We start from the raw sequence: 27,397 nt of genomic DNA, 5'->3' as shown, positions 1-27,397 counted from the left end.
GCACACCAGGGCCTCCAGCCACTGCAAATGAACTCCAGACTCGTGCGCCCCCCCCCCCCCCCCCCCCGCATCTGGCTAATGTGGGTCCTGGGGAATCGAGCCTTGAACCAGGGTCCTTAAGCTTCACAGGCAAGCGCTTAACCACTGAGCCATCTCTCCAGCCCATGTTTTTGCTTTTAATCTACATGTGCATTCCTATTTTAAGTGGATTTTATCCTTTTTTTAAAAACTCTACTTTGACTGTTTGTCTTCTACCAAGAGCATTTATAGACTATTGATGTTCCAAGCAATTACTGATACTGCTGAATTCACATTTCTTTACTTTTGTCTGCTGCCCCGCTTTGTATTTTGCTTCCACTCTTTGTAGGTTTGGGCTGCATTTTTTTCTTCCCTCCCCAGGTTGGGGGAGAACATGTGTGTGTGTGTGTTTGCTTATCCATGTATAAATGCTCGTGTGTGCATGTGTCTGTGGAAGGCGGAGGTCAATGGCAAGTGTCTTTATTGTTCTTTACCTTATTTTGCAGAAGGGTTTGAGGTAGGGTCTCATTCTAACCCAAGCTGACCTGGAGCTCACTCTGTTGTTCCAACCTGGCCTTGAACTCACAGCAGTCCTACTCTGCCTCCCTAGTGCTGAGATTAAAGATGTGCACTATCATGCCCAGCATCACCTTTTTTCTTAAGACAGGGTCTCTGCATCTAGAGCTCCCCAATTCAGCTGGGCTAGCTAGTTAGCAAGTCCTAGAGATCTTCTTGTCTCCACTTCCCAGTACTGGAATTATAGAGACATGGTGCCTCCTCTTCCACAGGGCTCCCCCTCCCCTCATATCCTTTTTAAAAACATTTATTAGAGACTGGAGGAGGGGAGAGAACGGGCATACCAAGGCACTAGCCACTGAAAACAAATTCCAAACGTATGTGCCACCATGTGCATCTGGAGAATGAAACCTATGTCCTTAGGCTTCACAGGCAAGTGCCTTAAGTGCTAAGCCATCTCTCCAGCCCTTATATCCTTTTCGTGGTTTGAAATGATGAGCTTAGCTTTCTTGAACATTCATTATTCTGCTTGGTGTTCTCTGAGCTTCTTGAGCCTGTGGCCTAGTTTCTGGTGTTTGAGTGGATTCTCAGTTATTGTGGGTTTTTTAAAAGTAATATTTTATTCATTTGTTTGAGAGAGACAGAGAAAGAACATATGAGTGGGTGCACTAGGGCCTCTAGCCACTACAGACTAACTCCAGACACTTGCGCTACCTGGTGCATCTGGCCTCATGTGGGTACTGGGGAATTGAACTCACGTCCTTAGGCTTTGCCAGGCAAGCACCTTACCACTGAGCCATCTCTCCAGCCCGGTCATCATCATGACTCTGTTAGACCTTTTTAGTTCCATGGTTCTTGGGTATTCTGTTTTGGAGTTCTGTTACCACCACCACCCCCAAACACACACACACTCTAGTTTTTCTCTGCTTTTTATTTCTGTAGTTTTTCTTTGCTTTTCATTTTAGAGAACAGAGGTTTACTTCTGATGGTTGAGGATAAATCAGAGCAGTGGCATTTGGTCTGGTGAGGGCTTTCTTGCTGAGTCCTGGCATGACAGAGGGTGGAAGGATAAATGAGGACAAGTGGCTGAACGCTGGATGAAACCTCTTGTCTGGGGACCTTAATCCTTACGCTAAGGAGGGAGCAGTCCTCAGCCTCATCCACTCTCCAAGGTCCCATATCTTAGAACTATCATGTGGCGACACCTAAATTTTGGAAGGGAGACATTAAATCCATGACAAATGTCTGTAAGTTTTTCTTAGGCAGTAAATGCTTGAATAGAAGGAGGCAGCATTCTGGTGTAAAAGACACTGGCAAATCATTACTTAGGGTAAAGCCAATCTGATTTAGACCACTGTCCTAATTTATACTTAAAGAACTAATGTAAAGCCGTTCGTGGTGGCGCAAACCTTGTAAGATTGCTGTGAGTTCAAAGCCACCCTGAGACTACATAGTAAATTACAGGTCAGCCTGGGCTAGAGTGAGACCCTGCCTGGGGGGGAGGAGGGAGTGCTAGTGTAAAAATCAAGAGCAGACTTCATACACACTGAGTACATCTGTAATACAAAAGGATATGTAAAGATAAGCAATAGAATAAAATATTTTCAACATACTTAACAGATGGTGGATTATTATGCAAAAAGTGCATGGGTAGCTTGTGCATATCAAAAAGAATGCTCTGGTAGAGTCATGAACATATGGCATGATAATTAACAAGAATGCAGATAATTACTGATTGGTGAGGGCAGGGGGACTACAAACCTCTAATAATCAGAAAAATGCAAATTAATCATCATTACCTTTTTCAGTTGTTTTTCTTTTTTGTTTTTTTGAGGCAGGGTCTTAGTCTAGGTCAAGCTGACTAGGAATTCACTACATAATCCCGTGTGATCCTTCTAACTCAGCCTCCTGAGTGCTGGGACTAAAGGCTTGTGCTACCTCATTAGCTTTTTTTGCAGTACCCAGCTACCTGATTTGGCAAAATTCAACAATTGATAACTGACAAAATTAAGAAACAATAGCAATTATGGGCCAAAAAAAAAAGAAGAAATGGTGTTTCTTGATGTTTTAAGAGGGTAAATAAACACATTTTGGAAAACAGCTTGGCCACTTCTAATAGATTTGATAATGTAGATGCTCTTTGATACAATACCAGTTTCTAGGAATTTTCCCTAATATTTGCATGTGTATATAAAATAGTATGTTCAAAGCCAGGCTTGGTGGCGCACGCCTTTAATCCCAGCACTCCGAAGGCAGAGGTAGGAGGATCACCGTGAGTTCAAGGCCACCCTGAGACTACTGAGTAAATTCCAGGTCAGCCTAAGCTATAGTGAGACCCTACCTCGAAAGTATGTTCAAGATTTAGTTGTAGGCAGGACAGATGACTTAGCAGTTAAGGCTAATGCTTGCAAAGCCTAAGGATCCAGGTTCGATTTCCCCAGGACTCACAGAAGCCAGATGGTGGTGTGTGCGTCTGGAGTTCATTTGCAGAGACTGAAGACCCTGGCACACTCATATTCTCTTTCTCTCTCAAATAAGTAAAATACATTAAAAAAATTAAAGATTAAGCAGCAACAGTTTTGTGAGAAAAAAAAAAAAGCTTAAATACCTATTTGTAAGGTAATAAAATGATGGTCTACCTAAAAGGAGAAAGACTTGGAGTTGAGAGGGAAATTATGCTTTTTTATGTGTGGAGAAAAGAGTTAACAAAACAAGCCTGAGATAGCTATTCTTAGACCTGCTTACAACATTGGTCCTTGACTGGTGTCTGGGAACTTGGATTTTTGGAAGGGTTCCCCTGATAAGAGGGTTCGTTTTACCTTGTTTAAACAATGTGGTTTATGTTGAACGCCTGCTTGGGAGTTTGAGAGTTTGGTATATGCTAGGCATAGAATGGCTATATGACTGTTCTCTGGTAAAAACCTTGGGTACTAGGTTGCTAAGTGTTTCCTTGGTAGAGGACACTTTACACAAGTTGTCACAACTAATGGCTGCAGGAAGTAATGAGTCCTGATGACTCCATCAGGAGAGAGAGAACTCTTAAAAATCCTGCTTGGTTTCTTCTGAGCTTGGCTTCCCACCTCTCCCTTTGCTGCCTTATGTCTTTGAGCAGTAATACCATGTGGCTCTGAGTATGATTATATGTTGGGGTACTGTGGATAATTTGGTGAGTCTTTAATATGACCTCTTTATTTTGTATATACTCTGGTGGTTAAAAAATCTGAAAGCTTGACCTAGTGACATTATAGGCAGTAAGAAAGCAAGTTTAAAAACTTAAGTCTTGGCCTTGAGAAATGGCCTAGTGATTAAGGCACTTGCCTGCAAAGCCAAAGGACCCAGGTTCAATTCCCAAGTACCTATGTGTAAAGCCAGATACAAGGTGGTGCATGTGTCTGGAATTTATTTGCAATGGCTAGAAGCCCTGGTGTGCCCTTTCTCTGTCACATAAATAAAATATTTCTTTAAAAAATACTTAGAGCCAGGCGTGGTGGCGCACGCCTTTAATCCCAGCACTTGGGAGGCAGAGGTAGGAGGATCGCTGTGAGTTCGAGGCCACCCTGAGACTCCATAGTGAATTCCAGGTCAGCCTGGGCTAGAGTGAGACCCTACCTCGAAAAACCAAAAAATAAATAAATAAATAAAATAAAAAATAAAAATAAAAAATACTTAGAAGGGGGCTGGAGAGATGCTTAGTGGTTAAGGAAGTTGCCTGCAAAGCCAAAAGATCCAGGTTCAATTCCCCAGGACCCACGAAAGCCAGATGCACAAGGGGGTGCAAGCATCTGGAGTTAGTTTGCAGTGGCTGGAGACCCTGGTGTGCCCATTCTCTCACACTTTCTCCCTTTCTCTGTTAAATAAGTAAATAAATATTTTTAAATACTAAAAATAGTTGTTGGGCATGGTGGTGTGTGCCTTAATACCAGCACTTGAGAGGCAGATGTAGGAGAATTTCTGTGAGTTTGAGGCCAGCCTGAGACTTCATAGTAAATTCCAGGTCAGCCTGGAGTAGATTGAGACCCTACCTTGAAAAGCAAAAAAATAAAATAAAATAATAATAAGTCTTTCCAGCATGTTATTTAGGATGAGGTAATATCTTTATATTCAGTTGCATTTCCTGTTCTGACCATTTTTAAATCAGTATTATGTTAAGCCAGCCACAAAGATAAAATTTCAAAAGTAGCATTTTATGCTTCCCAGGTACACAAACCATTCTCAACGTATTGAGCTGAGTATATTATAAACATGATAGCTGTTGACTGATATTCGGAATGTGTGATGATGATCAGGGTCCATTATGTGTGAAAGGCGCGCTGTGCCGCATTCACTGTGTATGTAGATGGTGCACCTGTGGAGAGCAGAAAGCTGCGAGAGGCTGCACCTGTCAGTCATTGCTGTAGTAGTGATGGGATTAAGGCAGGTGTGGCAAATACTGTGGCTAGGACGTGTTTCTAGGTGTGTGTTGCTTTAGAACAGGGAGTTTGTCCCATTCATCATTTGTCTGGAAGTCCTAAAACAGTACCCCACAGGATAAGGTTAGGAGGCGAAGATGGTAAGCCAGTCATCATGATGCTTGTGAGAGGATCTGAATTTAACATTTTATTTTCATTATAATCAGTGTTCAGTATTGAGCCTTTGATTACCTCTTGATTATTAGTGACTTCATAAAAGTAAATTTAGTACAGGGGTAAAAGAAAAAAAATTTTTCAGAGGACTATAGATTTGGCAGAAAATAACAGTTTTTTCTTCAAAACTTTATTTTATCTTTATTTATTTATTTGAAAGAGGGAGAGAAAGAAAGGGCACACCAAAGCCTCTAGCCACTGCAAACAAACTCCAGATGTACTTGGTTTTCCGTGGGTCTTGGAGAATTGAACCATAGTCCTTTGGCTTTGCAGGCAAATGCCTTGACTACTAAGCCATCTTTCCAGTCTTCAGAACCTTTGACTTGCTGATTGTGACAGTCTGGCCTTGCAAAATATAGAAATATATGTGTTTTTCCATATAATGCTAAATATGATTTTGCGGCGAGCCCCTGTCCCACAGGAAAAGCACGACCAGCAAACAAGGATCCTTCTCGATCACACTTTATTGGAGAGCCTCTTGGTTAACAGAAAAGTTGATGGCGAGGGGCGAGGGGCCCAGGAGTGTAGCTGCTTTTATACGGCAGAATACTATGGGACGCCTGCTGATTGGCTGCCATAGGCTCACCCACCCACAGGAGCCACGGGATAGGCTCAGGACAAGGTGCATCAAGCGCATGCGCAACCTCAAGGGAGGTTGCTGCCTAACTGAGGAAGTATTTACCTCAAGACTGGCGAGAATGGCGTCTGCATTGGCTCCCTACATGATTTGAGCTCTCTTAAATGGCAAAAGTAAAGCTTTTTGTTGCTATATTTGCTTTGGCAAAGATAACTATAGCATCTGCATCTGTGTTATTAACTTGGGTGTTTAATTTTTAGTTGGAAGTAAAAAAGAGTGATATTGTCATTTAATGTGTTAGCACTAGACTTTGATGTTTTTATAAAAAAGTTTTTTAGCTATTTATTTGAGAGATAGAAAGAGGCAGATAGAGAATGGGTGCACCAGGGCCTCTAGCCACTGCAAATGAACTCCAGGTGCATGTGTCACCTCGAGTATCTGTCTTACATGGGTCCTGGGGAATCGAACCTGGGTCCTTCGGCTTTGCAAGCAAGTGCCTAAGCCACTAGGCCATCTCTCCAGCCCAACGCTGTTCCTAATTTCACTGAAGATTTTTAAAAATGTTTTTATTTAGCAATTTTACATGCATATATAATGCATTAATATTGGACATTTTGAGATAAGATTAATGGCAAGTTGCTTTGGTCCCTTATAGAGGCTAAATGGGAATGGGGGCTTTTTTCCTTTAGTCAGAAATAAGGCATGTAACCAGGTGAAGGAAGACATTATTAGGAGTCATAGGGTTTTTTTGTTGTTGTTGTTTGAAACAAGGTGTCATGTTGTCTGGGCTGGCCTCCAATTCACTATGTAGCCAAGGCTGTCTTTGAACCCCTGGTCCTCCTGCCTCACCCAGGTTCTGGGATTACATCTTTGTCACCACATCTGGTTTAGGAACTGTAGTTTTATTGCCTGGAGTTTGGAATTTGTGAGAAATTTACTATATACTATAGTCAGTGGCAGAAGGTTTTCGGAGTTGGATTAACTTGGAAACCACGTGAATGGGGATGTGTGGCTGCGTAAGTTAAATGGAAAGAAGAATAAAGGGAAATGAAGTGACTGCTGAAAAGGAAGGGGAACAGCTTTTAAAAGGGGCAACACACATTTCTGTTTCATTTACTATGATAATTTCTTTTTAATAAAGTTAATGTACACAATATTTAACGAACTTGGTAATGCAAAAGGTATTCTACTTTTATTTTCATAAAGCACCTTCAGGGTAGGGAGAGGGTTAACTTACATTAAAGGCTTGTATTCCTAGCTATGTGTGGTGGCCTATGCATGTTATGCCCACAGTTAAAAGTTAGAGACATAAAATGATACGGTCTGTGTTGTTAGAGCATTCCTCTTCTTTCAGTATGGTAAGATCATGATTTGGATATTGAGATGTCCTGTATTACAGATGTATATAAAGGGCTGAGAAGAGGAAGTGGATGTTGGAGTATGCAGTCTCAGGAGATGTTTCAAGATGATCTCTGTACCGATGGTAGGATTAAACCCCAGGGTGGCCCATATTTACTTCAGTTATTTTTTTAAATTTTTTTTATTTTTATTTATTGATTTGAGAGAGAGAGAGAATTGATGCACCAGGGCCTCCAGCCACTGCAAACGAACTCCAGACATGTGCACCCCCTTGTGCATCTGGCTAACGTGGGTCCTGGAGACTTGAGCCTTGAACTGGGGTCCTTAGGCTTCACAGGCAAGCGCTTAACCACTAAGCCATTTCTGCAGCCCTACTTCAGTTATATCTTTGTGCAGTCCTGACTTGAGGTTTCAAATGAAAAACATAACCATGTGTTTCTGAAAACAGAATGGTAGACAGTTCAGTCAGTTGTCCAGCAGTGATATAGGAGTGAGTGAAGATAGGAGGTTAATTCTGCAAGGCACAGCACGGTTGCATATTTTGCAACTGAAAGTATACTTTGTAATTGTATAATTGATCCTTTGGTTGTTTCAGCCAGACTTGTTACAGTCACTACTATTACTATGAGTAGTGCATATATTTGAATGTATTTATAAAAATTTAAAAATTGCCAGTTAGAGATACAATGCTATATTTTGAGCAGGAATTATACACTGAATATACTACTACTTTAGTTATATTTTATTTTCATTTTTATTGTCCCAGTTACAATCTTGCCAAGAAACTATTGTCTGTCTAAATGTAATCTCAGGTAAAAGTCTGTTTAGAATTGAATAGAATTAGATAGATATTGGAGATGTAGGCTTTTTACTGATAGTTCATACGGTGAGGAAGATGGTATAAAAGAAAGGAGTAAGGCTGGGGAGATGGCTCAGCTTGAAGCACTTGTTTGCAAGGCCTAACAGGCCAGGTGCCGTTCCCCAGTACCCACATAAAGCCAGATGTGCAAGGTGGCACATGCATCAGGAGTTTTTTTGCAAGTACTGGATACCCTGGAGCACCCATATTTTCCCTCCCTCCCTTACAAATAAATAAAGGATACTTTAAAAGAAGAGAGAGAGGTCTGGAGGGATGGCTTAGTAGTTAAGGTGCCACCCCAGGACCCACATAAGCCAGGTACACAAGGTGCAAGTGTCTAGAGTTTGTTTGCAGTACCTGGAGGCCCTAGCACGTCCATTCACTCTCTTTTTTTCTCTCTCTTCATCTGTCAAATTAATGAAAAAATGTTGAGAGAGAGAGAGAGAAAGGAATCAGGGATGATTCCTAGGGTGTTGGCTAAAGGATGGTGGAGCTATAACCCAAGTGGACAAACTAGCTTGTGACAAGAAAGATGCAACAAACCTCGTACAGTACTTTCTCTTACATAAACAGTGAAGCAGTTCTACCCTCGTAAAAAGTTAAAGGAGGATAGTTACAATGCATGCTAATTTTGGAGGCCTCTGAGTCAGTTTACTGCTTCCGTGTTTTACTTTTTACTTTTAAATTGTTGTTTTATTTCTTTGTATATGTGTGCATGCACTAGGTCCTTTTTGTACTGCAAGTGAATGGCAGACAGATGCTTGAGTCACTTGTGTTTGGCTCATACGTGTGGCTTGGGAATTGAACCTACACCTACAGGCTTTGCAAACAAGCCCCGCTTTGTTTTAAAAAGAGAGGGGGAGGGAGAGGGAGAGAGAGAGAAAAGCAAATAGTTTTGGAACTTTACGTTGTAGTAAAACTCATTTTGTTTGCATCAAAAATTCTAATGTGCGCCTGGATGTGAAAGCACATGCTTTGGGAGGCTGAGTCAGGAGAAACAAGTTTGAAGGTAACCTGGACTGAGAGAGACCTTATCTTAGGGGATGGGGGATTAATGTAAGGACTGGGGAAGTAACTCAGAGTTAGAACACTTAAATAGCATGCATAACACCATAAATTTGGCCCACCAAAGGAAAAAAAAGTTACACACACCTAATGTACTCTAAAACACAATAAACAATCCTTGAGCTCATTTAATTCTAATGTAATTATCTTTGCATTAGATATCAGTCTATGAAGTCGAGTAAAACAGTCCACTCAATGCCTTAGTTTATAGCCTAATGAGGAAACTGGCAAATATTTCCTAGGTGATGAGAGTGGTGTATTGTGGATTACTGAAGGAGGCTTGAATAGTTTTTAAGTAGGAAAGGTTCAAGAAAAGCTTCACAAAGGAAAGAACAGTACAGACTAGCACTAAGTCTTACTAACTTACAAACAGGGCAGATTGTGAAATCATAATATTAAGGGATAGAGGACTTCATCTGATTGTGATAGTGATCTGTGGCTGAAGCATCCCATTCTAGTGAAAATGCTATTTAAAAAAAGAGGCTAGGAAAGCCGGGTGTGGCAGTGCATGTCTTTAATCCCAGCACTCCAGAGGCAGAGGTAGGAGGATCACCATGAGTTCAAGGCCAGCCTGAGAATTCCAGGTCAGCCTGAGTTAGAGTGAAACCTTACCTTGAAAGACAACAACAACAAAAAACTAGGAAATTAAAACAGCATTCAAAATAACTTTTTTATTGAATTAAAGAATGGTAGTTCATGTTGTAGATAATAGACAATGGAATGGACTTTTCAAAATATATCATGTGACTTTACCAGATATTTAGGGATAGATTTAATTGGGACTGAGTAGACGGGTCAGCCAGTAACGTGCTTGTGGTACAAGCATGAGAACCGGAGTCTAGATCCCCACTCTCTGTGAAAATAAAAATTGGAAAAATAGGGGCTGGAGGGATGGCTCCGCGGTGAAGTGCTTGTCTGTGAAGCCTGAGGATACTGGTTAGAGGCTCGTTTCCCCAGTACTCACGTAAGCCAGATGCACGAGGGGGTGCATGTGTCTGGAGTTCGATTGCAGTGGCTGGAGGCCCTGATGCACCAATTCTCTCTCTATCTGTCACTCTTAAATAAGTTTGAAAAATAAAAATAAAAAATAAAAGTTGGACACTGCGGCACATACCTGTGATCACAGTGCAGGTGCAGCAGAGACAAGATCTCTGAAGCTTTCTGACTAGCTAGCCTAGCCAGATTTGTGAGAAACCATGTCTCAAAAAATAAGGCAGAAGTGACCGAGAAAGACTAATTGTATACTTACTTGCACACATGTGCTCCCACACAGACACATAAAATTAAATTTAAATTTTTTTCTTGAGACTGGGCATGGTGGCACACGCCTTTAATCCCCAGCGCTTGGGAGGCAGAGGTAGGATCACCGTGAGTCCGAGGCCATCCTGAGACTACATAGTGAATTCCAGGTCAGCCTGGGTGTTGCAGTCAGGTTCACATTGCTGGTTGAAATCACCCAACCAAGAGCAGCTTGTGGGGGGGGGGGGAAACGATGGCATGAGCAGAGGGTTGGACATCACCCCCTGGCCAACATAAGGTGGACAATAGCAACAGGAGAGTGTGCCAAACACTGGCATGGGGAAACTAGCTATAATGCCCATAAGCCTGCCCCCAACAATACACTGCCTCGAGGAGGCATTAATTCCCAAATCTCCATCAGCTGGGAACCTAGCATCCAGAACACCTAAGTTTATGGGGGACATGTGAATCAAACCACCACATTCCACCCCTGGCCCCATAAACTGATAATCATACATCATGAAAAATGCAATGCATTCCTCAACTTTAAAAGTTCCCATAATTGGGCTGGAGTGATGACTTAGTGGTTAAGGTGTTTGCCTGCAAAGCCAAAGGATCTAGGTTCGAATCCCCAGGACCTACGTTAGCCAGATGTACAAGGGGGTGCACGCGTCTGGAATTCGTTTACAGTGGCTAGAGGGCCTGGTGCGCCCATTCTCTCTCTCCCTCTTTCTCTGTCAAATAGATAAATAAGTTTAAAAGTCCCCATAGTTTTTATCAATTCCAATGATATTCATACATCCCCATAGTCCCAAGATCTTTTAACTGAGCCATAATACCAAAAAAATAACCTCAAAAAAAACATAATGGCACAGAATAAACATTCACACTGCAAAAGATATCATTGGGCATAGTAAAGAAATACTCAAGCAATACATGATTTAAACAGGGCAAACACCAAACTCTGTAGCTCCAAGTCCAACTACTCTAGACAGTGACAAATCTCCAAGTCCGATAATTCTAACCAGCAATGAATCTCTGGCATTCCAATTTCACCCCTCAGCTGGACTACTCACAGTCCTAGAAAACTTCATTGGGGTTGACAGCTTTCCTAAGCAACCATTTCACGGTCCCTGCATCTCCCCTGGGTCTCCACTGCAATCCATGGTTCATCCTCATGGTCCCATGAGGTTTCCATGCAGGCATCCAGCAAACCTGCTTCACACTGCCCATGGCCATCTCCAAAACACAAAACAGTGTTGCAAACTCAATGACCCTCTCTTTCCTGAATTTCTTATATTCTATAATACTAGGTAGGGTGCCAATTTGTTAATCCTCTGGTGAATAAAGCAGACTTTGAACAACAGGGCACTTCTTGAGCACTCAGACCCCTTCAAAAGAGTCTGCATTCTTCCTGGTGTCCCAGTACAGGTCAGCTGGCCTAATCTCAAATGGTGTAATCTCTCAATTGCAGCTGAACAGGCAGCAGTTTCAGCCTAAACATTTCTTTCTGTGCCATAACCCTCTGCTCACATCAGTCTGTTTCTACACAAAGCAACCCTGCACAACTTCTCAGGACCCAGGTATAACAAACAGCAAGCTTCTTACACAAACTGCTAGCCTAGTCCAAGCAAAGCTCTCTCTCACCCTGATAAGCCAAACCTCACAGTCCATAGTTCTTACTGTATTCAGGTCTTTCAACTCTGACTAGAATAGTCTGTCAAGCTGTACTTACAGCACTGCAAGGTGTCTCTTAGGCCAAGTTTTCAAATCCTTCCACATTCCTCTTGAAAATCAGCTCCAAAAGGCAAAGCCACACAGTCAGGTGTCTAGCAGCAATCCCACTCCTCGGTACCACTTTCCTGTTGCAGTCCGGTTCGCATTGATGGTAGACATCACCCAACCAAGAGCAGCTTCTGGGAAAAGAGGTTTATTTTGGCCAACAGGCTCGAGGGGAAGCTCCATGATGGCATGAGCAGAGAGAGGACATCACCCTCTGGCCCACATAAGCCCCATAACAGGAGAGTGTGCCAAACACTGGCATGGGGAAACTGGCTATAACACCCATAAGGCCGCCCCAACAATACACTCCCTCCAGGAGGTGTTAATTCCCAAATCTCCATCAGCTGGGAATGTAGCATTCAGAACACCTGTTTATGGGGGACACCTGAATCAAACCATCACACTGGGTTAGAGTGAGATCCTACCTCACAAAACCAAAATAAATAAATAAATTTTCTTAGGCTGTTAAAGGAGCTTGCCCATTCTCTCTCTTACTGTCTCCCTCATCTCTCCCTCTATCTCAAAAAAGTAAATAAATATATCAACTATATCATATTTTGGTTTTTCAAGGTAGGCCTCACTTTAGCCAGGCTGACCAGGAATTCACTGTGTAGTCTCAGGGTGGCCTTGAACTCATGCCACACCACCAGGAAACACTGCCTAAAACACTCTTGGATTCAAGATTATTACATGCTATAACGTGTAATCCTTCCCACTAAACATGCTAAGTTATATGCTTTTATGGTAACATGGTTTTATTATGAAAAAAACACAATACTTTCCAACAGTCACTGCACAGCTTCTATCAAATTAGTTTATCTTTGGATGTTTGATTAAAAAAATTACTTTGGCTGGGCGTGGTAGTGCATGTCTTTAATCCCAAAGCACTTGGGAGGCAGAATAGGAGGATTGCTGAGTTTGAGGCCATCCTGAGACTACATAGTGAATTCCAGGTCAGCAGGAGCTACAGTAAGAATCTACCTCGAAAAACCAAAACATGACTGGAGCTGGACAGATTATTCAGTGGTTAAAGATACTTGCTTGCAAACCTTGCGTTTCCTGGTGGTGTGGTGTTAAGGCGTACACAGTATAAAGCGTACTTGTGTGTTCAAAACTCAAAGCGTAATGATGCAACACCAGTGAGCCCTAAGAGAAACACCTCATGTTAGTTACACATTTGATTTTGAATGAGTTTTCATCACTAATGCATTCAGAAACCTTTTACAACCACCACACTCAGTTGCTTGACCTTCTGTGGGTCACAACCTACAGTGTTAACTATGCTTTTTCACACATTGGATTTTCCTCCTGTTTACACCTGTTTTGTACAGCCTATTCCTTTGTTTTCACATGTTACTCAGCTATGTTCTTTCCTTCCTCAACTTTTGTCTTTCATAACTACTTTTTTTCTTTTTAATCCCTAATTGTTCCAGAATTTCCTATGAAAAAAATCACTGAGCAATTTTCTTAAAATTATATGATGTTGCCAGCCTATTCATTAAATATAGAGGAACTTAATAATTGTTGAAAAACAACCTTTATGCCACCACACTAATCAATCAGTACTTTAGAGCCTAGAGACCTAATACTTGTTGAAAAGCCTACTTCATACAGGTAACAACAGCATTTGGAAACTTAGATTTAGTCATTGGCTAATAATAATAAATACTTAATTGGTGCCGGGCATGGTGGTGCATGCCTTTAATCCTAGCCCTTGGGAGGCAAGGGTAGAATGATCGCCAAAAGTTCTAGGCCACCCTGAGACAACATAGTGAATTCCAGGTCAGCCTGAGCTAGAGTGAGACCCTACCTAGAAAAATTATATATATAATATATAAATTATATATATATATATATATATATATAAAAGATTTAGAATATATATATAAAAGATTTAGAATATGTATATATATATATGTGTATATATATATATATATATACACATATATATATATATATATATATAAATGGGCCATTTTATGTACCAGGTTCTTTGCTGAGTGTGGAGGTATTTCTTTCATTTTATCAGGGTTGTGCCATGGGTTATATATGTTCATCAGACAACTAGAAAGTTAACAGCAGCAGAATTTTAATTCTGTAAAGCTCATATCTTTAATATAGCTTGGTAGAATTTTCTTGATGTTGACTTTTTTAAACAGTACAAAAAAGTATTATTTAATATTCTATGTCTATGATGGGTCTGAGAATAGAAGTCTAAGTATGCTACTATATGTAACTTTTTTAATTAGTTTGAATTTGGGTTTTTGAGGTAGGGTCTCACTCTGGTCCAGGCTGATCTGGAATTCACTGTGTAGTCTCAGGGTGGCCTCACACTCACAGTAATCCTCCTACCTCTGCCTCCTGAGTACTGGGATTAAAGGCATGTGTCACCACACGTGGCTTTTTATATTACTGTTAACTCACCCATAGTAATTTTACATACATATCTGGTACAGTGTAACATTTCTCGTGTGTGTGTGTGTATACATACATACACATATATAGACATATTAACTAACTATATAAAACATGTATCTGCCAGATCAGGACTAAATATAAAATGTAGATAGGCTTTATTTATATATTTAACTTCTATTTTCTAAGAACATTATTTTGAACTTGGATCAAGCATTGTAGTGTGCTAAAGGCATAAGCAGAGTTTAACTTCTTTAACACTAATTAATGGTAGTGTGTTACATACACTGTTGTGTTCCCTGTGCTTTACATTTAATGTGTTTGAGATTTTGCCCTATTGCTATATTTATCTTGTCCCGTCCCCCCCCCACCCCAAGCTTTAACCAGTCCTCTATTAAATCAACTGTGTGTTTGTAGACTTGCTATTGTAAATATTACTGTGATAAGTAACTTTGTCCACATGTTATTTCACATGGGTGCTAGTTTTATATGGAGGACAGATGTATACAGATACATAATTTCTGCTCTAATTATCCCACTCCATTATCAACAACTTTCTTTCCTCAGATAAGGTCTTAATATGTAGGTAGCTCAGATTGGCCTTGAACTCAGTCTTCTTGCCTCAGTCTCTTGAGTGTTGGTTCTCTAGGCATGTGTGTCCCTGTGCTCAGCCAGGTTTATTTTTGAGTAGTTTTTTCTAACATCTTTATATCAATAATTTTGTTACCATACGAAAAGTCACCATAAATAATGGGAAGCTTTACTTTGGCATTGTGACAGTATACGACATAAGTATAATAAGTCTGTTTTACCTTAAAGAAAAAAAAAAGTATGTTCCTGTTAGGTCTCTAATATTACTATGATAAAATTTAGTAGTTTTTCAAAATAAGAAAAAAGATTTAGAATTGTATATAGGATCTGTAAAGTCACTTTAGTCTACTTTCAAACTTATTGAAAGTAATATCTTAACAAGAATAAACTGAGAATCTTATATTGAAAATCTGTGATTTTTAAAAATACATACTTGAAATACTTAGTTGCTGGAGTATAAGCATCAAAGTAGCAAAAATAAACTGATGAAAAAAATGGTTACCAGACCCATTTCATTTCATTTGTATTTAATAACTTAAGTAGTAAAACCAAAATGCTTTCAATATGACTTTAACTGAGAAAAAGTAGCGCCCTTTGAAATTAATTTTTAGCAGTGTACTTGAGTAGAATTTAAACAATTCACAATGCTGACTTTCAGTTCTTCTGAAAGCAGGAAGTGTATTACTGACATGCAGAAATATTCCAGCTCAAAGAACATCCCCACTGCCATATGTGGTAAGAATTTGTCACTAACCCACAAACCACTTCTGTAATGCAGTGAATAAGCAGAATTAGTCTTTGTTGGGCATTTCCAATCCCATATGAAAGAACTGTGCAGTGTTTTATTTATAAGTAGTTACTAGCTTATGCCTTGGAGAGAGCCTGGCACATCATGGGTGCACGTGGCTTATAGAGGAGGAGAATCAAGAAATTTGTACATAATTCTTAGTCGTGATTTTAAAATTAAAGATTTGGGGGGGGTCTTAAACAGAAATTCACAGTTTATAAATGGTGCTCTTAAATAAAATTTAGTTCCCTTTCCTGCTTATTTGGAATAAACTTTATTCTAAATGCCTGCGCTTATGCTAAAAGGAAATTATCCTTAGGGTTAATTATTAAGGGGTAGAGAAATTAACAGCTTACAGAAACAGGATTAGTTGTGAGGAATTGGGTCAGCCGATTTCAATGAAGAACTCTTTGTAAATCATTAACATTTTGAAAATATCTGTTTCTCTAAACTTGAATTTTATTTTCTTGTATTTTAAGCGATTAAGAAGATTGTCTACCAAATACAGAACAGAAAAGATTTATCCTACAGCCACTGGAGAAAAAGAAGAAAATGTTAAAAAGAACAGATATAAGGACATACTGCCATGTAAGTTTGCAATTCCCTTGATAGAACAAATAGAAATGCTAATAAGCTCTTTGTAACCTAACTAGTTTATTTTTTCTACATTTGTTTGTGAAGGAGGTAATAATTAATCTTTTTAAGATATACTACAAAATAATATGTTGCTATGCTTTCTGCCTTGCCTTTGGATAGGAATTTTTGGTTTCACTTTAAAAAATATTCTCAAACACCTGTGTGTCTGCTAGTCTCAGTAGCCTGTCTATCTAAAGCAAATGGGGTAGAGTGATAGCATTATATTCTAATGATATAATTAAGTATAGTTTTATGGCAAGTAGTTAACTCTGAAAACATACTTAAAGGAGCTCTTGGGTTACACAGTAAAACCTTGTCCTCAGACCTGCTGTCTTCTGTCTCTTAGAGAGCTTCCCTAGTCTCTCTCAGCCTTCTCTAAGGTAAAATAGCTAACATTCCACACCATTCTCACTCATTCTTAAACCTTGTCTTTGTTCTTGATAATGTTGTCCGTGACCTGTCAGATGCAGTGTTGACTCTTTCCTGTAGCTTTGATGCTATTGACCAGTTCCTGCATCTGAAATTTTCTTTTTCCCGTGATAACTCTTTTAGAGCATTTCCTTCCTGTCTCTCCATCTACCCTGTTTCTCACTGATTTCCTTGCCTAAATGTAATCCTTATCTTTCTCTTATACATTATTTGTGGCCTGGGAGGTGTGGGTGGCAAGTGTTAGTGTAATTAGCACATAGCAGCAGGATAATAGTGAAGAGTTCAGATCTGGACTTCATCAGCTGTACCTGTAAGACCCACTTGTCTTCTCTGTGCTTGGCTTGTCTCACCTTTGTAATGGAGATATTAGTGATGCTTCCTAGATTGTTTTGAGTGTTATGATAGGTCAAGCATTGTCGTAGGGTTGTAGCCATTCATAAAGCTTTTGCAAAGTGTAGTCACCTCTCCTCACCAGTTGTTGTAGTCTCTTCAGGCCGGTACAACAAAACTACCAAATAGAAGATAACGTCTTTCAGTTTCAGAGGCTTAAAAGTCTAAGGTTAGGGCACCAGAAGTTTTGGTATCTAATGAAAGCTTACTCTACGGTTCATAGCTGCTACTTTCTCACTGCCTCACATGGAACAAGTGGCAAACAAGCTCTCTTGAGCTATGTAGGGTCTCACTGTAGCTCAGGCTGACCTGGAATTAACCGTGTAGTCTCAGGGTGGCCTCAAACTCACCCACCACACCCAGCTCTATGTGGGGATTTTTGTTTGTTTGCTTTGTTTTTCAAGGAAGGGTCTTGCTTTAACCCCAGCTGACCTAGAAGACTCACTATGTAGTCTCAGGGTGCCCTTGAACTCACAGCAATCCTCCTACCTCTGCCTCCCGAGTGCTGGAATATTAAAGGTGTGCACCACCATGCCCAGCTGATTCTGTGTGTTTTGATTGGCCGCAGTGCCTGCTGTTGTCCTCTGGTGCTGGTTGTCAGGCCCGCAGTGGAAGCAGTGCTGCTTGCTCTGCGCCTTCTCATGGGCCCCTGTTGATGTATTAGAGGTGGCTCTCTTTTGTCCTATCGATAGATCTTGAGTCTCCTGACTTTTCTTTGCCATCTTCATGGTTTGGGATAAGAGTTTATTGTATGAATTTATGTCTCGATGTTCCCCCGTTTTGGGCATGGCTCCTTTTCTGCCATTTTAAATATATTTTATTTATTTATTTGAGAGAGGGAGAAAGAAGCAGAAAAAGAGAGCAAGTGAGAGAGAGAGAGAATGGGCACACCAGGGCCTCTAGCCACTGCAAACCAACTCCAGATGCATGCACCTCCTTGTGCATCTGGCTTACATGGGCCCTGGAGAATCAACCGGGATCCTTCCAAACCCCTTAACCACTAAGCCATTCCTCCAGCCCCTATTCTGCCATTTTAATCAGAAACCCCTGAACACTTTATTAAACATGACAATCTTGGGCTGGAGAGTTGGCTTAGTGGTTTATGCACTTGCCTGCAAAGCCAAAGGACCCAGGTTCAAGTCCCCAGGACCCATGTTAGCCAGATGCCTAAGGTGGCACATGTGTTTGGAGTTTGTTTGCAGCAGCTGAAGGCCCCGGTGTGCCCATTCTCTCTCTTTGCCTACCTCCTTCTCTTTCTTCTCTCTCAAATAAATAAAGTTTAAAAAACAATGACAATCTTTACATAATCTTACAGTGCTCTGGAATTAATGCCATGCTCAGATTGTCTTTTCACTACTTATTTTTCTCACTGAGAAATAAATCTTAAATAGCTTTAGGTTTCTGTTTTCATATTTAAAAGAAAATTTTAATTTTTACATACTTACAGAGAGAGAATGGCACGCCAAGGTCTCCAGCCACTACAAACTCCAAATATATGCGCCACCTTGTGCATCTGGTTTGCATGAGTCCTGGGGAGTTGAACCTAGGTCCTTAGGCTTTGTAGATTAGCACCTTAACCACTAAGCCATCTCTCTAGCCCTGTTTTCATATTTTCCTGCATTAATTCATTGTACAAAAAAGTTTGGGCCTATTACTATATTTTGGAGATACAGTAAAGAATAAACTCACCAAAAAAATCTCCCTTCAGTTGATATTCTAGGCAAGATGATAGTAGACAGTGAATACAACTTCACATACAAGATTTGTTAGGTTGCGAAGAGGGTCCTGCAGAAGGGGTGAGGAGCGGATGGGGAAGCTTCACGAAAGTCCTGGTGACTGGGAGAAGGTAGTGATTAGCCCTAAGTTACAGTCGTGGTTGATTTCCATGGTACGGACTTCTTTGGCCACATCCACAGCGGAACGTTGAAGCGGGTGCCAGCGTGCTATTCCGCGGGTTCGAAGCGGAGGCTAGGTGGCTTTTCCCAGAGGTGGTAGTTGAGGGGGAACGTAGTGCGTATCCACAGACTTGATTGTCAGATTGACTCTGGCGCTGAAGGACACTGAGCAGTACCTGCAGAGTGGTTGTCACATGTGGTTTTTCCAAGTGAGCAGCAAGTCCCTCTAACCGCTGAGTCATCTCCTCAGCCCCAGAAACAAACTTAAATAGCTTTGAGATATAACTTACACACCGTGAACAACTTCTTACAATTTTTCAGGGTAAATTTATAAGTCATGCAATAATCCACACAGTCCAGTTTTAAGGAATTTCATTACTTCCAAAAGAGCTCTCTTTTCCACTCCCAGATAATTGCACCTGTGTTTTCTGTTCTCGATTATACTTTTCTTGAAACTTAACATAAAATGCAATGAAACATGTGATCTGTTGTGTCCAAATTAATTCACAAATCACATCCCTTAGGTACATGTGTGTGGTAATGGAGTCAGTGTTCTTTTTTTTTTTTTTTGGTTTTTCAAGGTAGGGTCTCACTCTGGTCCAGGCTGACCTGGAATTAACCCTGTAGTCTCAGGGTGGCCTTGAACTCATGGTGATCCTCCTACCTCTGCCTCCTGAGTGCTGGGATTAAAGGCGTGCGCCACCACGTCCGGCCAGTGTTCATTCTTTATAATGTTTCTGTTGGTTGAAAGGGCTAAAACTGAGATAGCCATTAGAAATGGTGTGTTTAGGGGTATTCAGCTGTCTATTTTTTTTTTCACATTTTTATTAGCATTTTCCATGATTATAAAAAAATCCCATGTTAATTCCCTCCCCCCCCACTTTCCCCTTTGAAATTCCATTCTCCGTCATATTACCTCTCCATCACAATCATTGTACTTACATATATACGATATCAGCCTATTAAATACCCTCCTCCCTTCCTTTCTCTTCCCTTTATGTCTCCTTTTTAACTTACTGGCCTCTGCTACTAAGTATTTTCATTCTCACGCAGAAGCCCAGTCATCTGTTCAGCTGTCTATTCTAATCTAAATTATGGAAGTGGTGTAATTTCTCAGAACCAGGACTTAGTTAATATTAATATTATAATTATTATATATATATAATTATATATAATTATAATTTAGTTAGTGTTTCCTTCGAGGTGACAGATTTTATATATTTTTCTTTTTGGCGCCATAGGTTGTTAATGTTTGCTGGGGGTTGGGGCCTCATTATAGTCTCTTTATTAAGTGTGTTTGGAGCCAGGCTTGAGAAATTATAGAGGCAACAAAACCATGCAAAGAAATAATTGGTTTTAGTCGGGTGTGGTGGCACATGCCTTTAATCCCAGCACTCAGGAGGCAGAAGTAGGATCATCGTGAGTTCGAGGCCACCCTAACAGTACATAATGAATTCCAGGTCAGTCTGGGCTAGAGCAAGACCCTACTTTGAAAAAACAAAATAGTTTTTGTTTTTATACTTGGGTTCTTTCTGTTCATTTTTATATTTAATAAAATAAGTTGCCAATGAAAAATACTGAAATATACGTGATAGCCAGGCATTGTGGCACATACATGAAACCCTAGTACTTTGGAGGCAGAGGCAGGAAGATGGCCACTGGAAGAATATGTGTAAGTTTCTTACTTAAAAATTTGAGTAATTAAATTTTTAGGAAATGGCTCAACACTTAAAGACACTTGTTTGCAAAGCCTTCTGACCTGGGGTTCAATTCCCTAGTCACTCATGTAAAGGTAGACAGGCATTCATTTGCAGTAGCAAGACACCCTGGCACGCGCATACACAAAAACATAATTTTTTTTTTTTTTGTTAGTTAGGAGCTAGGGAGATTGCACCACAGTTAAAAGCGCTTTCTTGCAAAGCCTGCTGGCCTAGGTTCAATTCCTCAATACCCATGTAAAGCCAGATGTACAACATGGCGCATGCGTCTGAAGTTTGTTCGCAGTGGCAAGAGGCCCTGGTGTGCCCGTATTCTCATAATCGTTTTCATTCCCTCGCTGTCTGTTGAAGTCAGGTTTGTGTTGCTGGGAGAAATCAACCGACCAAGAGCAGCTTGTGGGAGGGGAAAAAAAAAAGGTTTATTTGACTTACAGACTGTAGGGGAAGCTCCGTGATGGCAGGGGAAATGATGGCATGATGAGAGCGTGAACATCACCTTCTAGCCAACATCAGGTGGACAATAACAGCAGGAAAGCCTGCCAAAAACTGGCAAGGGGACACTGGCTATAATACCCATAAGTCTGCCCCAACAATACACTGCCTCCAGGAGGCTTTAATTTCCAATTGCCATCAGCTGGGGAGACTAGCATTGAGAACACCTAAGTTTGTGGGGGACACCTGAATTAAACCACCACACTGTCATAAATAAAAATATTTTTTAAATTTTGTTTAGGCATGTGCTGGAGAGATGGCTTAGCAGTTAAGGCACTTGCCTGCAAAGCCAAAGGACCCAGGTTCGACTTCCCAGGACCCACATAAGCCAGATGCACAAGGGGTGCATGCATATGGAGTTCATCTGCAGTGGCTGGAGGCTCTGACACACTCATGTATTCTCTCTCTACCTGCATATTTCTATATCTATCTCTCTCAAATAAATAAAAATAATCTAGTTTTTTTTAATTGGTTAAATTTTGTTTGTTTGTTTAGGGAGATGAGTCAGTGGTTAAAGGCACTTGGTTGCAAAGCCCATTGGCCCAGATTTGGTTTGCAACATAAGTCCAGATGCACAAAGTAGTCCGTGCATCTGGAATGATTTTTTTCTGAGGTAGGGTCTCAGTAGCTCACACTAACCTGGAATTCACTATGTAGTCATAGGGTGGCCTTGAACTCACAGTGGTCCTCCTCTCTCTGCCTCTTGAGTGCTGGGATTAAAGGTGTGTGCCACCACGCCCGGCATGCATCTGGAATTTGCAGCAACAATAGGTCCTGATGTTCCTATAGTCTCATTCATTTCATTCATTCATTATCCATGTCGTTTTCTCTCTCTTTCTCAATTATATTTTGAAAATTTTAACTCAAGAAATGCAAATATTATTCAACATTGTTGAGTATATTTCATATACCTTATTTACTTAATTTTCATAATTTCTTGTTTAATATGAAAGCTAGATTTCCTAATGAGAACTTTGGCAGTTGAGCTCTTGTGTCCTGTGATTAGTTGTCCTTCAGTCACCTGGGTATGTTAGTTAACAATCGTTTAGGCATAAACCCTAGACTGTACTGTAGTAAGTTTGAGACATCACCCAAGAATTTTTTTTTCTTCAGTGCAGTATATGCAAGTATGTGTGCACATGTTTACACCCTGTGTGCTTGCTATTGTTTTTCCTTAAGATGTATTTTATTAAAATAATGTTATAGGGCTGGAGAGATGGCTCAGTGGTTAAGGCACTTGCTTGCAAAGCTAAAGGACCCAGATTCAATTCTCCAGGTCCCACATAAGCCAAATGCAAAATATGGTACGTGCAGCAAGTTCATTTGTAGCGGCTAGAGGCCCTCTAGCATTTAGATCTCCCTTTCTTCCTCTCAAATAAATAAAATATTTTTTTAAATGTTCTCCTGATACCTAGTCTTCATTTTCATTAGCTGCCTTTTTTTTTTTTTTTTTTTTTTTAAGTAAATGAGCATGCCTGTAATACCCGTACTTGGGAGGACGAGGCAGGAGATTCCTTTAAGACAACCTTGAGAGAGATCCTGTCTCAAAAGTCTAGAAAAGTGGCTAGAGGCCCTGGTTTGTGCTCTCTCCCTCCCGCCTCTCTCTGCTTGGAAATAAAATAAAAAAATTAAAACTATTAAAAAAAAACAAAACCTAGAAGAAGGGAAAATACCTGAGTGCCAACTAGACAATAATTGATGCAGTTGTCTTTTTCTTGTAGTTGACCACAGCAGAGTTACGTTGACTTTGAAGACTCCTTCTCAAGATTCAGACTACATCAATGCAAACTTTATTAAGGTACGTATTCATGTTTAAGGGTCTTTGCCACATTCAATGTCTTCTACATCCCAATTTGTTTGCTTTTTGTCTTCCGAGGCAGGGTCTCACTGTATCTAGCTGAGGCTGTCCTGGAATTCACTCTGGAGTCTCAGGATGGCTACGTTCTCTGTATAGCCTAGATATTAATCCTTATTAAAGCTTTTTTAAGGGACCAATAACAAAACAAAACAAAACAAAATCACTGCCCTGGCACATTCTTCTGGGTTTCCTTTAGTCTCTTCATCCATATGATAAACAGTGCTTGTTTTCATTTTGGGTTTTTGGCTACTTTTACATTTAAGGCTTAAAAAGACTACCTGTTATTAAATCATTCTCTACATTATCCTTTGAATTTGTGCATGCATTGTATGTAACCATTCCTTCTTATTGAGCTCTATGGATTATTTCCAATCTTTCTTGGTAATAAAATCACAGTGATCACCTTTAGTCTTTGAAATACGTTCTTAGGATAAACTCAGGATGCTGCAGTTACTAGGTAATACTGATATATGGGTTATAATTTAATTTAAAGCCTTTGGTAATTGTTACTGTTTAAAGTGACTATACAGAGCTGGGTGTTGTAGCTCACACTTAGAATCCCAACACTCCAGAGGCTGAGGCAGGAGGATTAAAAATAAAGTGATGATTGTCTCATTATATTTTGAGACAGGATCTCACACTACAGCTTAGGCTCACTTAAAATTCAGTATATATGCCAGGGTAGCTTCAGATTTTCAGCAATCCTCCTACATCAACCTCCTGGGTGCTAGGATTATTGTTGTAGGTTACCACATCCTGTCAATCATCTTTTCAGGTAACATTGGTTACACTTTGATCAAAAGTACTCAAATGGCCAGGCGTCGTGGTGCATGCCTTTAATCCCAGCACTTGGGAAGCAGAGGTAGGAGGATCACCATGAGTTCAAGGCCACCCTGAGACTACATAGTGAATTCCAGGTGAGCCTGAGCTAGAGTGAGACCCTACCTCGGGGAAAAAAAAAAAAGAGCTGGAGCATTAAGGCATTTGCCTGCAAAGCCAAAGGACCTTGGTTTGATTCCCCAGGACCCGTGTAAGCCAAATGCACAAGGGGGGTGCATGTGTCTGGAGTTCGTTTGCAGTGGCTGGAGGCCCTGGCACACCCATTCTCTCCCTTTCTCTGTCTCTGTCTCTCTCTCTCTCTCTCTCTCTCAAATAAATAAGTAAAAATAAAGTAAAAAATAAAAAACAATACATTAGAATTAGACAAATAATTTCGAGGGTTTTTTTTTTCTTTGAAACAGGATTTCTTTATGTAGCCTGCATCTTGGAAATTGCTGTATATCCTAGGTTGGCCTAGAACTTGAAATCCTCCTGTCTCAACCTTTCTAATGGTGAAATGGCAAGTTTGCTTCTCTATGCCTGGCCTAGTAGCCAAGTTTTTCAATAGTTATCAGTAGAGAGAGAGATGTAAACTACTTGGTTCTATAGGTAATTCTGTGTATTTGAATCTTTCTAGTTTCACAACTAGTATAATTATCAGTTATTGGTTGGCAGCCATACATATTTTAATAAGGCATTTTGTTGATTAAAAATGTTAAATAGGGGGCTGGAGAGAAAGCTTAGCAGTTAAGGTGCTTGCCTGCAAAGTCCAAGGACCCGGGTTTGATTCCCCAGTACCTATGTAAAGCTAGATGCACAAGTAGTGCATACGCCTAGAGTTCTTTTTGCAGATGCCAGAGGCCCTGGTGTGCTCATTCTCATTCACTCCCTCCCTTCCCCCGTCAAATAAATAAAATACTTTAAAAATTGTTAAATAGTAAGACTATATTGTGAATAAATCATGTTTATGTTAGCATTAAATACATACTTTCAAATAATAAAGCTTAAAGTAAAATTAGTTATAATTGCAACAAAATCCAATATTTATAGCTGGAACAACAAATGAATAGGTGATTTGTATACCCTAGATTCAATCTCTAGTAGCACCTACCCCTCCCCGCAAAAAAAGTCAGTGTTCAGAATCAAATGTGTGTTAAAAGCTTTTTTTTTTTAAGTTATTTACTTATTTGAGAGAGAAAATGGGCATGCCAGGGCCTCTAGCCACTGCAGATGAACTCCAGACAGATGTGCCACCTTGTGCATCTGGGTTATGTGGGTAATGGGGAATCAAACACGGGTCTTTGGGCTTTGCAGACAAGTGCCTTAAACCACTGAGCCATCCCTCCAGCCCACAAGGTCTAGTTTTCAATTGTACTTAGAGACACTTACTGATTTAGTGAATGCAGTTTCATTACTTTTAGTTAGATACCCTGCGTTTGTTTCTTCAGAACTCCATGGTAGTTCTCAGTAAAATTTTGAGATCATCGAAGTGGCCATGGACGAAGCTGGCTAAGAAGGAATTCAGCTGCTTCTCAAGTCAAACTAAATTGCATTTATCTCTCCTAATACTAGTTTGTTGGTTTGTTTGTTTAAGTGGGCCTTAAAGGTTTTGTTTTTTAATTCTTAAACTCTTTTGTTTCTAGGTAATTTTAATTGTTAAGATATAAAATGCTTCTTTTTTTATTTTTTAGGAAGCACCCCATTGTCTTTTAAATATACTTCTTATAGAGAGAGAATGGGTGCACCAGGGCCTTCAGCCACTGCAAAGGAACTCCAGGTGCATGCACCGCCTTGTGCATCTGGCTTACGTGGGTCCTGGAGAATCAAACTGGGATCCTTTGGCTTTGCAGGCAAACGCTTTAACCACTAAGCCATCTCTCCAGCCTCTATAAAGTGGTTCTTAATTATCATTTGGGTACACTGTGTCCAATAAACACAAAAGTAGTAGTTTGCCCAAAGCTCAAGTGAATTGAGTATTTTTTTGCCATGTTTTTAAGTATTATGGGAGGAAAGCTATTTAGAAAAACGTTTGAAATCTTAACATTTTGGTTTTGAAATACTTCGGATAATCATAGTAAATATGAAACTTACTTTGAATATTTTAGGGTGTCTATGGGCCAAAAGCATATGTGGCAACCCAAGGACCATTAGCAAATACAGTAATTGATTTTTGGAGGATGATATGGGAGTACAACGTTGTAGTAAGTAATTTGCTTTCCATCATATATTTATTTGGAATATGTAGAATATGTAATAACATACTAAGGAGGGTCCCCTGCTAAATGGGGGCAGGGATGAGGGAAAAGATGGTACCAACACATAATGTAACCAGACAAAGTATGATTAAAGAAATTAAAAATAAAAGGACATTGCATTGAGTAAGGATTAGCACTTTAGCCATCATGGTATTTTTTTTTCATTCGCATTTTATTTTATTAGTCCTTTTTTTTGGCAATCAATATCTCACAATTTATTTTTATTATCTTCTTTTTTTCTTCAGTTTTTCAAGGTAGGGGGTCTCCCTTGGCCCATGCTGACCTAGAATTCACTATGTAGTCTCAGGGTGGTCTCAAACTTATGGTGATCCTCCCACCTCTGCCTCCCAAGTGCTGGGATTAAAAATAAATGTTTTTTAAGACCTGATGGAGCCATGAGGATGAAGTGTGGGTTGTATTACAGACCTTATGATTTTGGAGATGCCAAGACTGTGGGGTGACTGTCAAGAAGAGATGCTGCCTCAGGTTGGAGTTTTCCCCAGGCTGTGGGCAGCTCCGCTGGAGGGGTGGAACTGGACACCCGCAGACTTTGTTACTGAACATATAACTGCAGGACTTGATAGTTGCTGTGCTTGTTGCAGATCTTGCTTTGGTTCAGTCTTCCCTTGCTAAGCCCGGGCCCCCTTTGGCACTGTGAATGTGCTGTGCCATTATGTGTATTTTAACTCATTTTAATTTTAAAGACTATCTTGAGTCTCAGAGGCGACCCTGAACAGTGTTGGGGTTGATTAAAATATATTTATATGGAAAATAAAAACAAAAAAAATTTTTTTCTCATGAAGTAGGGACTTTGTACGGGCACATCATGGTACCATCATTCTCTTCCTCCCTGCCCCCATTCCACTGGGGGCCCTCCTCAGTGGGATTGCTGGTATTCTTCTTGGGGTTGTGAATTTAAGCATAATGTTTATGAAAAATAAAACTTTAAATACTTTAAGAAAGATTTGAGAATAATAATTTAAGTTCTATCCCAAGTCACTAATTAATAAACTGCCACCGAATAAGTTTAAAATGACAAAAAATGATTAATGCTTTCTAAACCAATTAAATGCTT

At 40.2% G+C, this 27,397-nt stretch overlaps 1 protein-coding gene across 1 annotated transcript in view; it reads left to right on the top strand.

Moving 5' to 3' along the window:
* Nucleotides 1-27,397, top strand: part of Ptpn12 (protein tyrosine phosphatase non-receptor type 12) — an 87,430-nt gene that overhangs the window by 20,902 nt on the left and 39,131 nt on the right. Inside the window, exons 2-4 of the mRNA XM_004652893.2 lie at nt 16,310-16,418; nt 23,112-23,188; nt 26,173-26,268. Coding sequence (XP_004652950.2) covers nt 16,310-16,418; nt 23,112-23,188; nt 26,173-26,268 — 282 coding nt within the window. The remainder of the gene's footprint in view (nt 1-16,309; nt 16,419-23,111; nt 23,189-26,172; nt 26,269-27,397) is intronic.

The sequence above is a fragment of the Jaculus jaculus genome, chromosome 16, assembly GCF_020740685.1.
Source record: "Jaculus jaculus isolate mJacJac1 chromosome 16, mJacJac1.mat.Y.cur, whole genome shotgun sequence".
In the NCBI taxonomy this organism is placed as follows: Eukaryota; Metazoa; Chordata; class Mammalia; order Rodentia; family Dipodidae; genus Jaculus; species Jaculus jaculus.
This window is presented reverse-complemented; position numbering and strand designations above follow the sequence as displayed.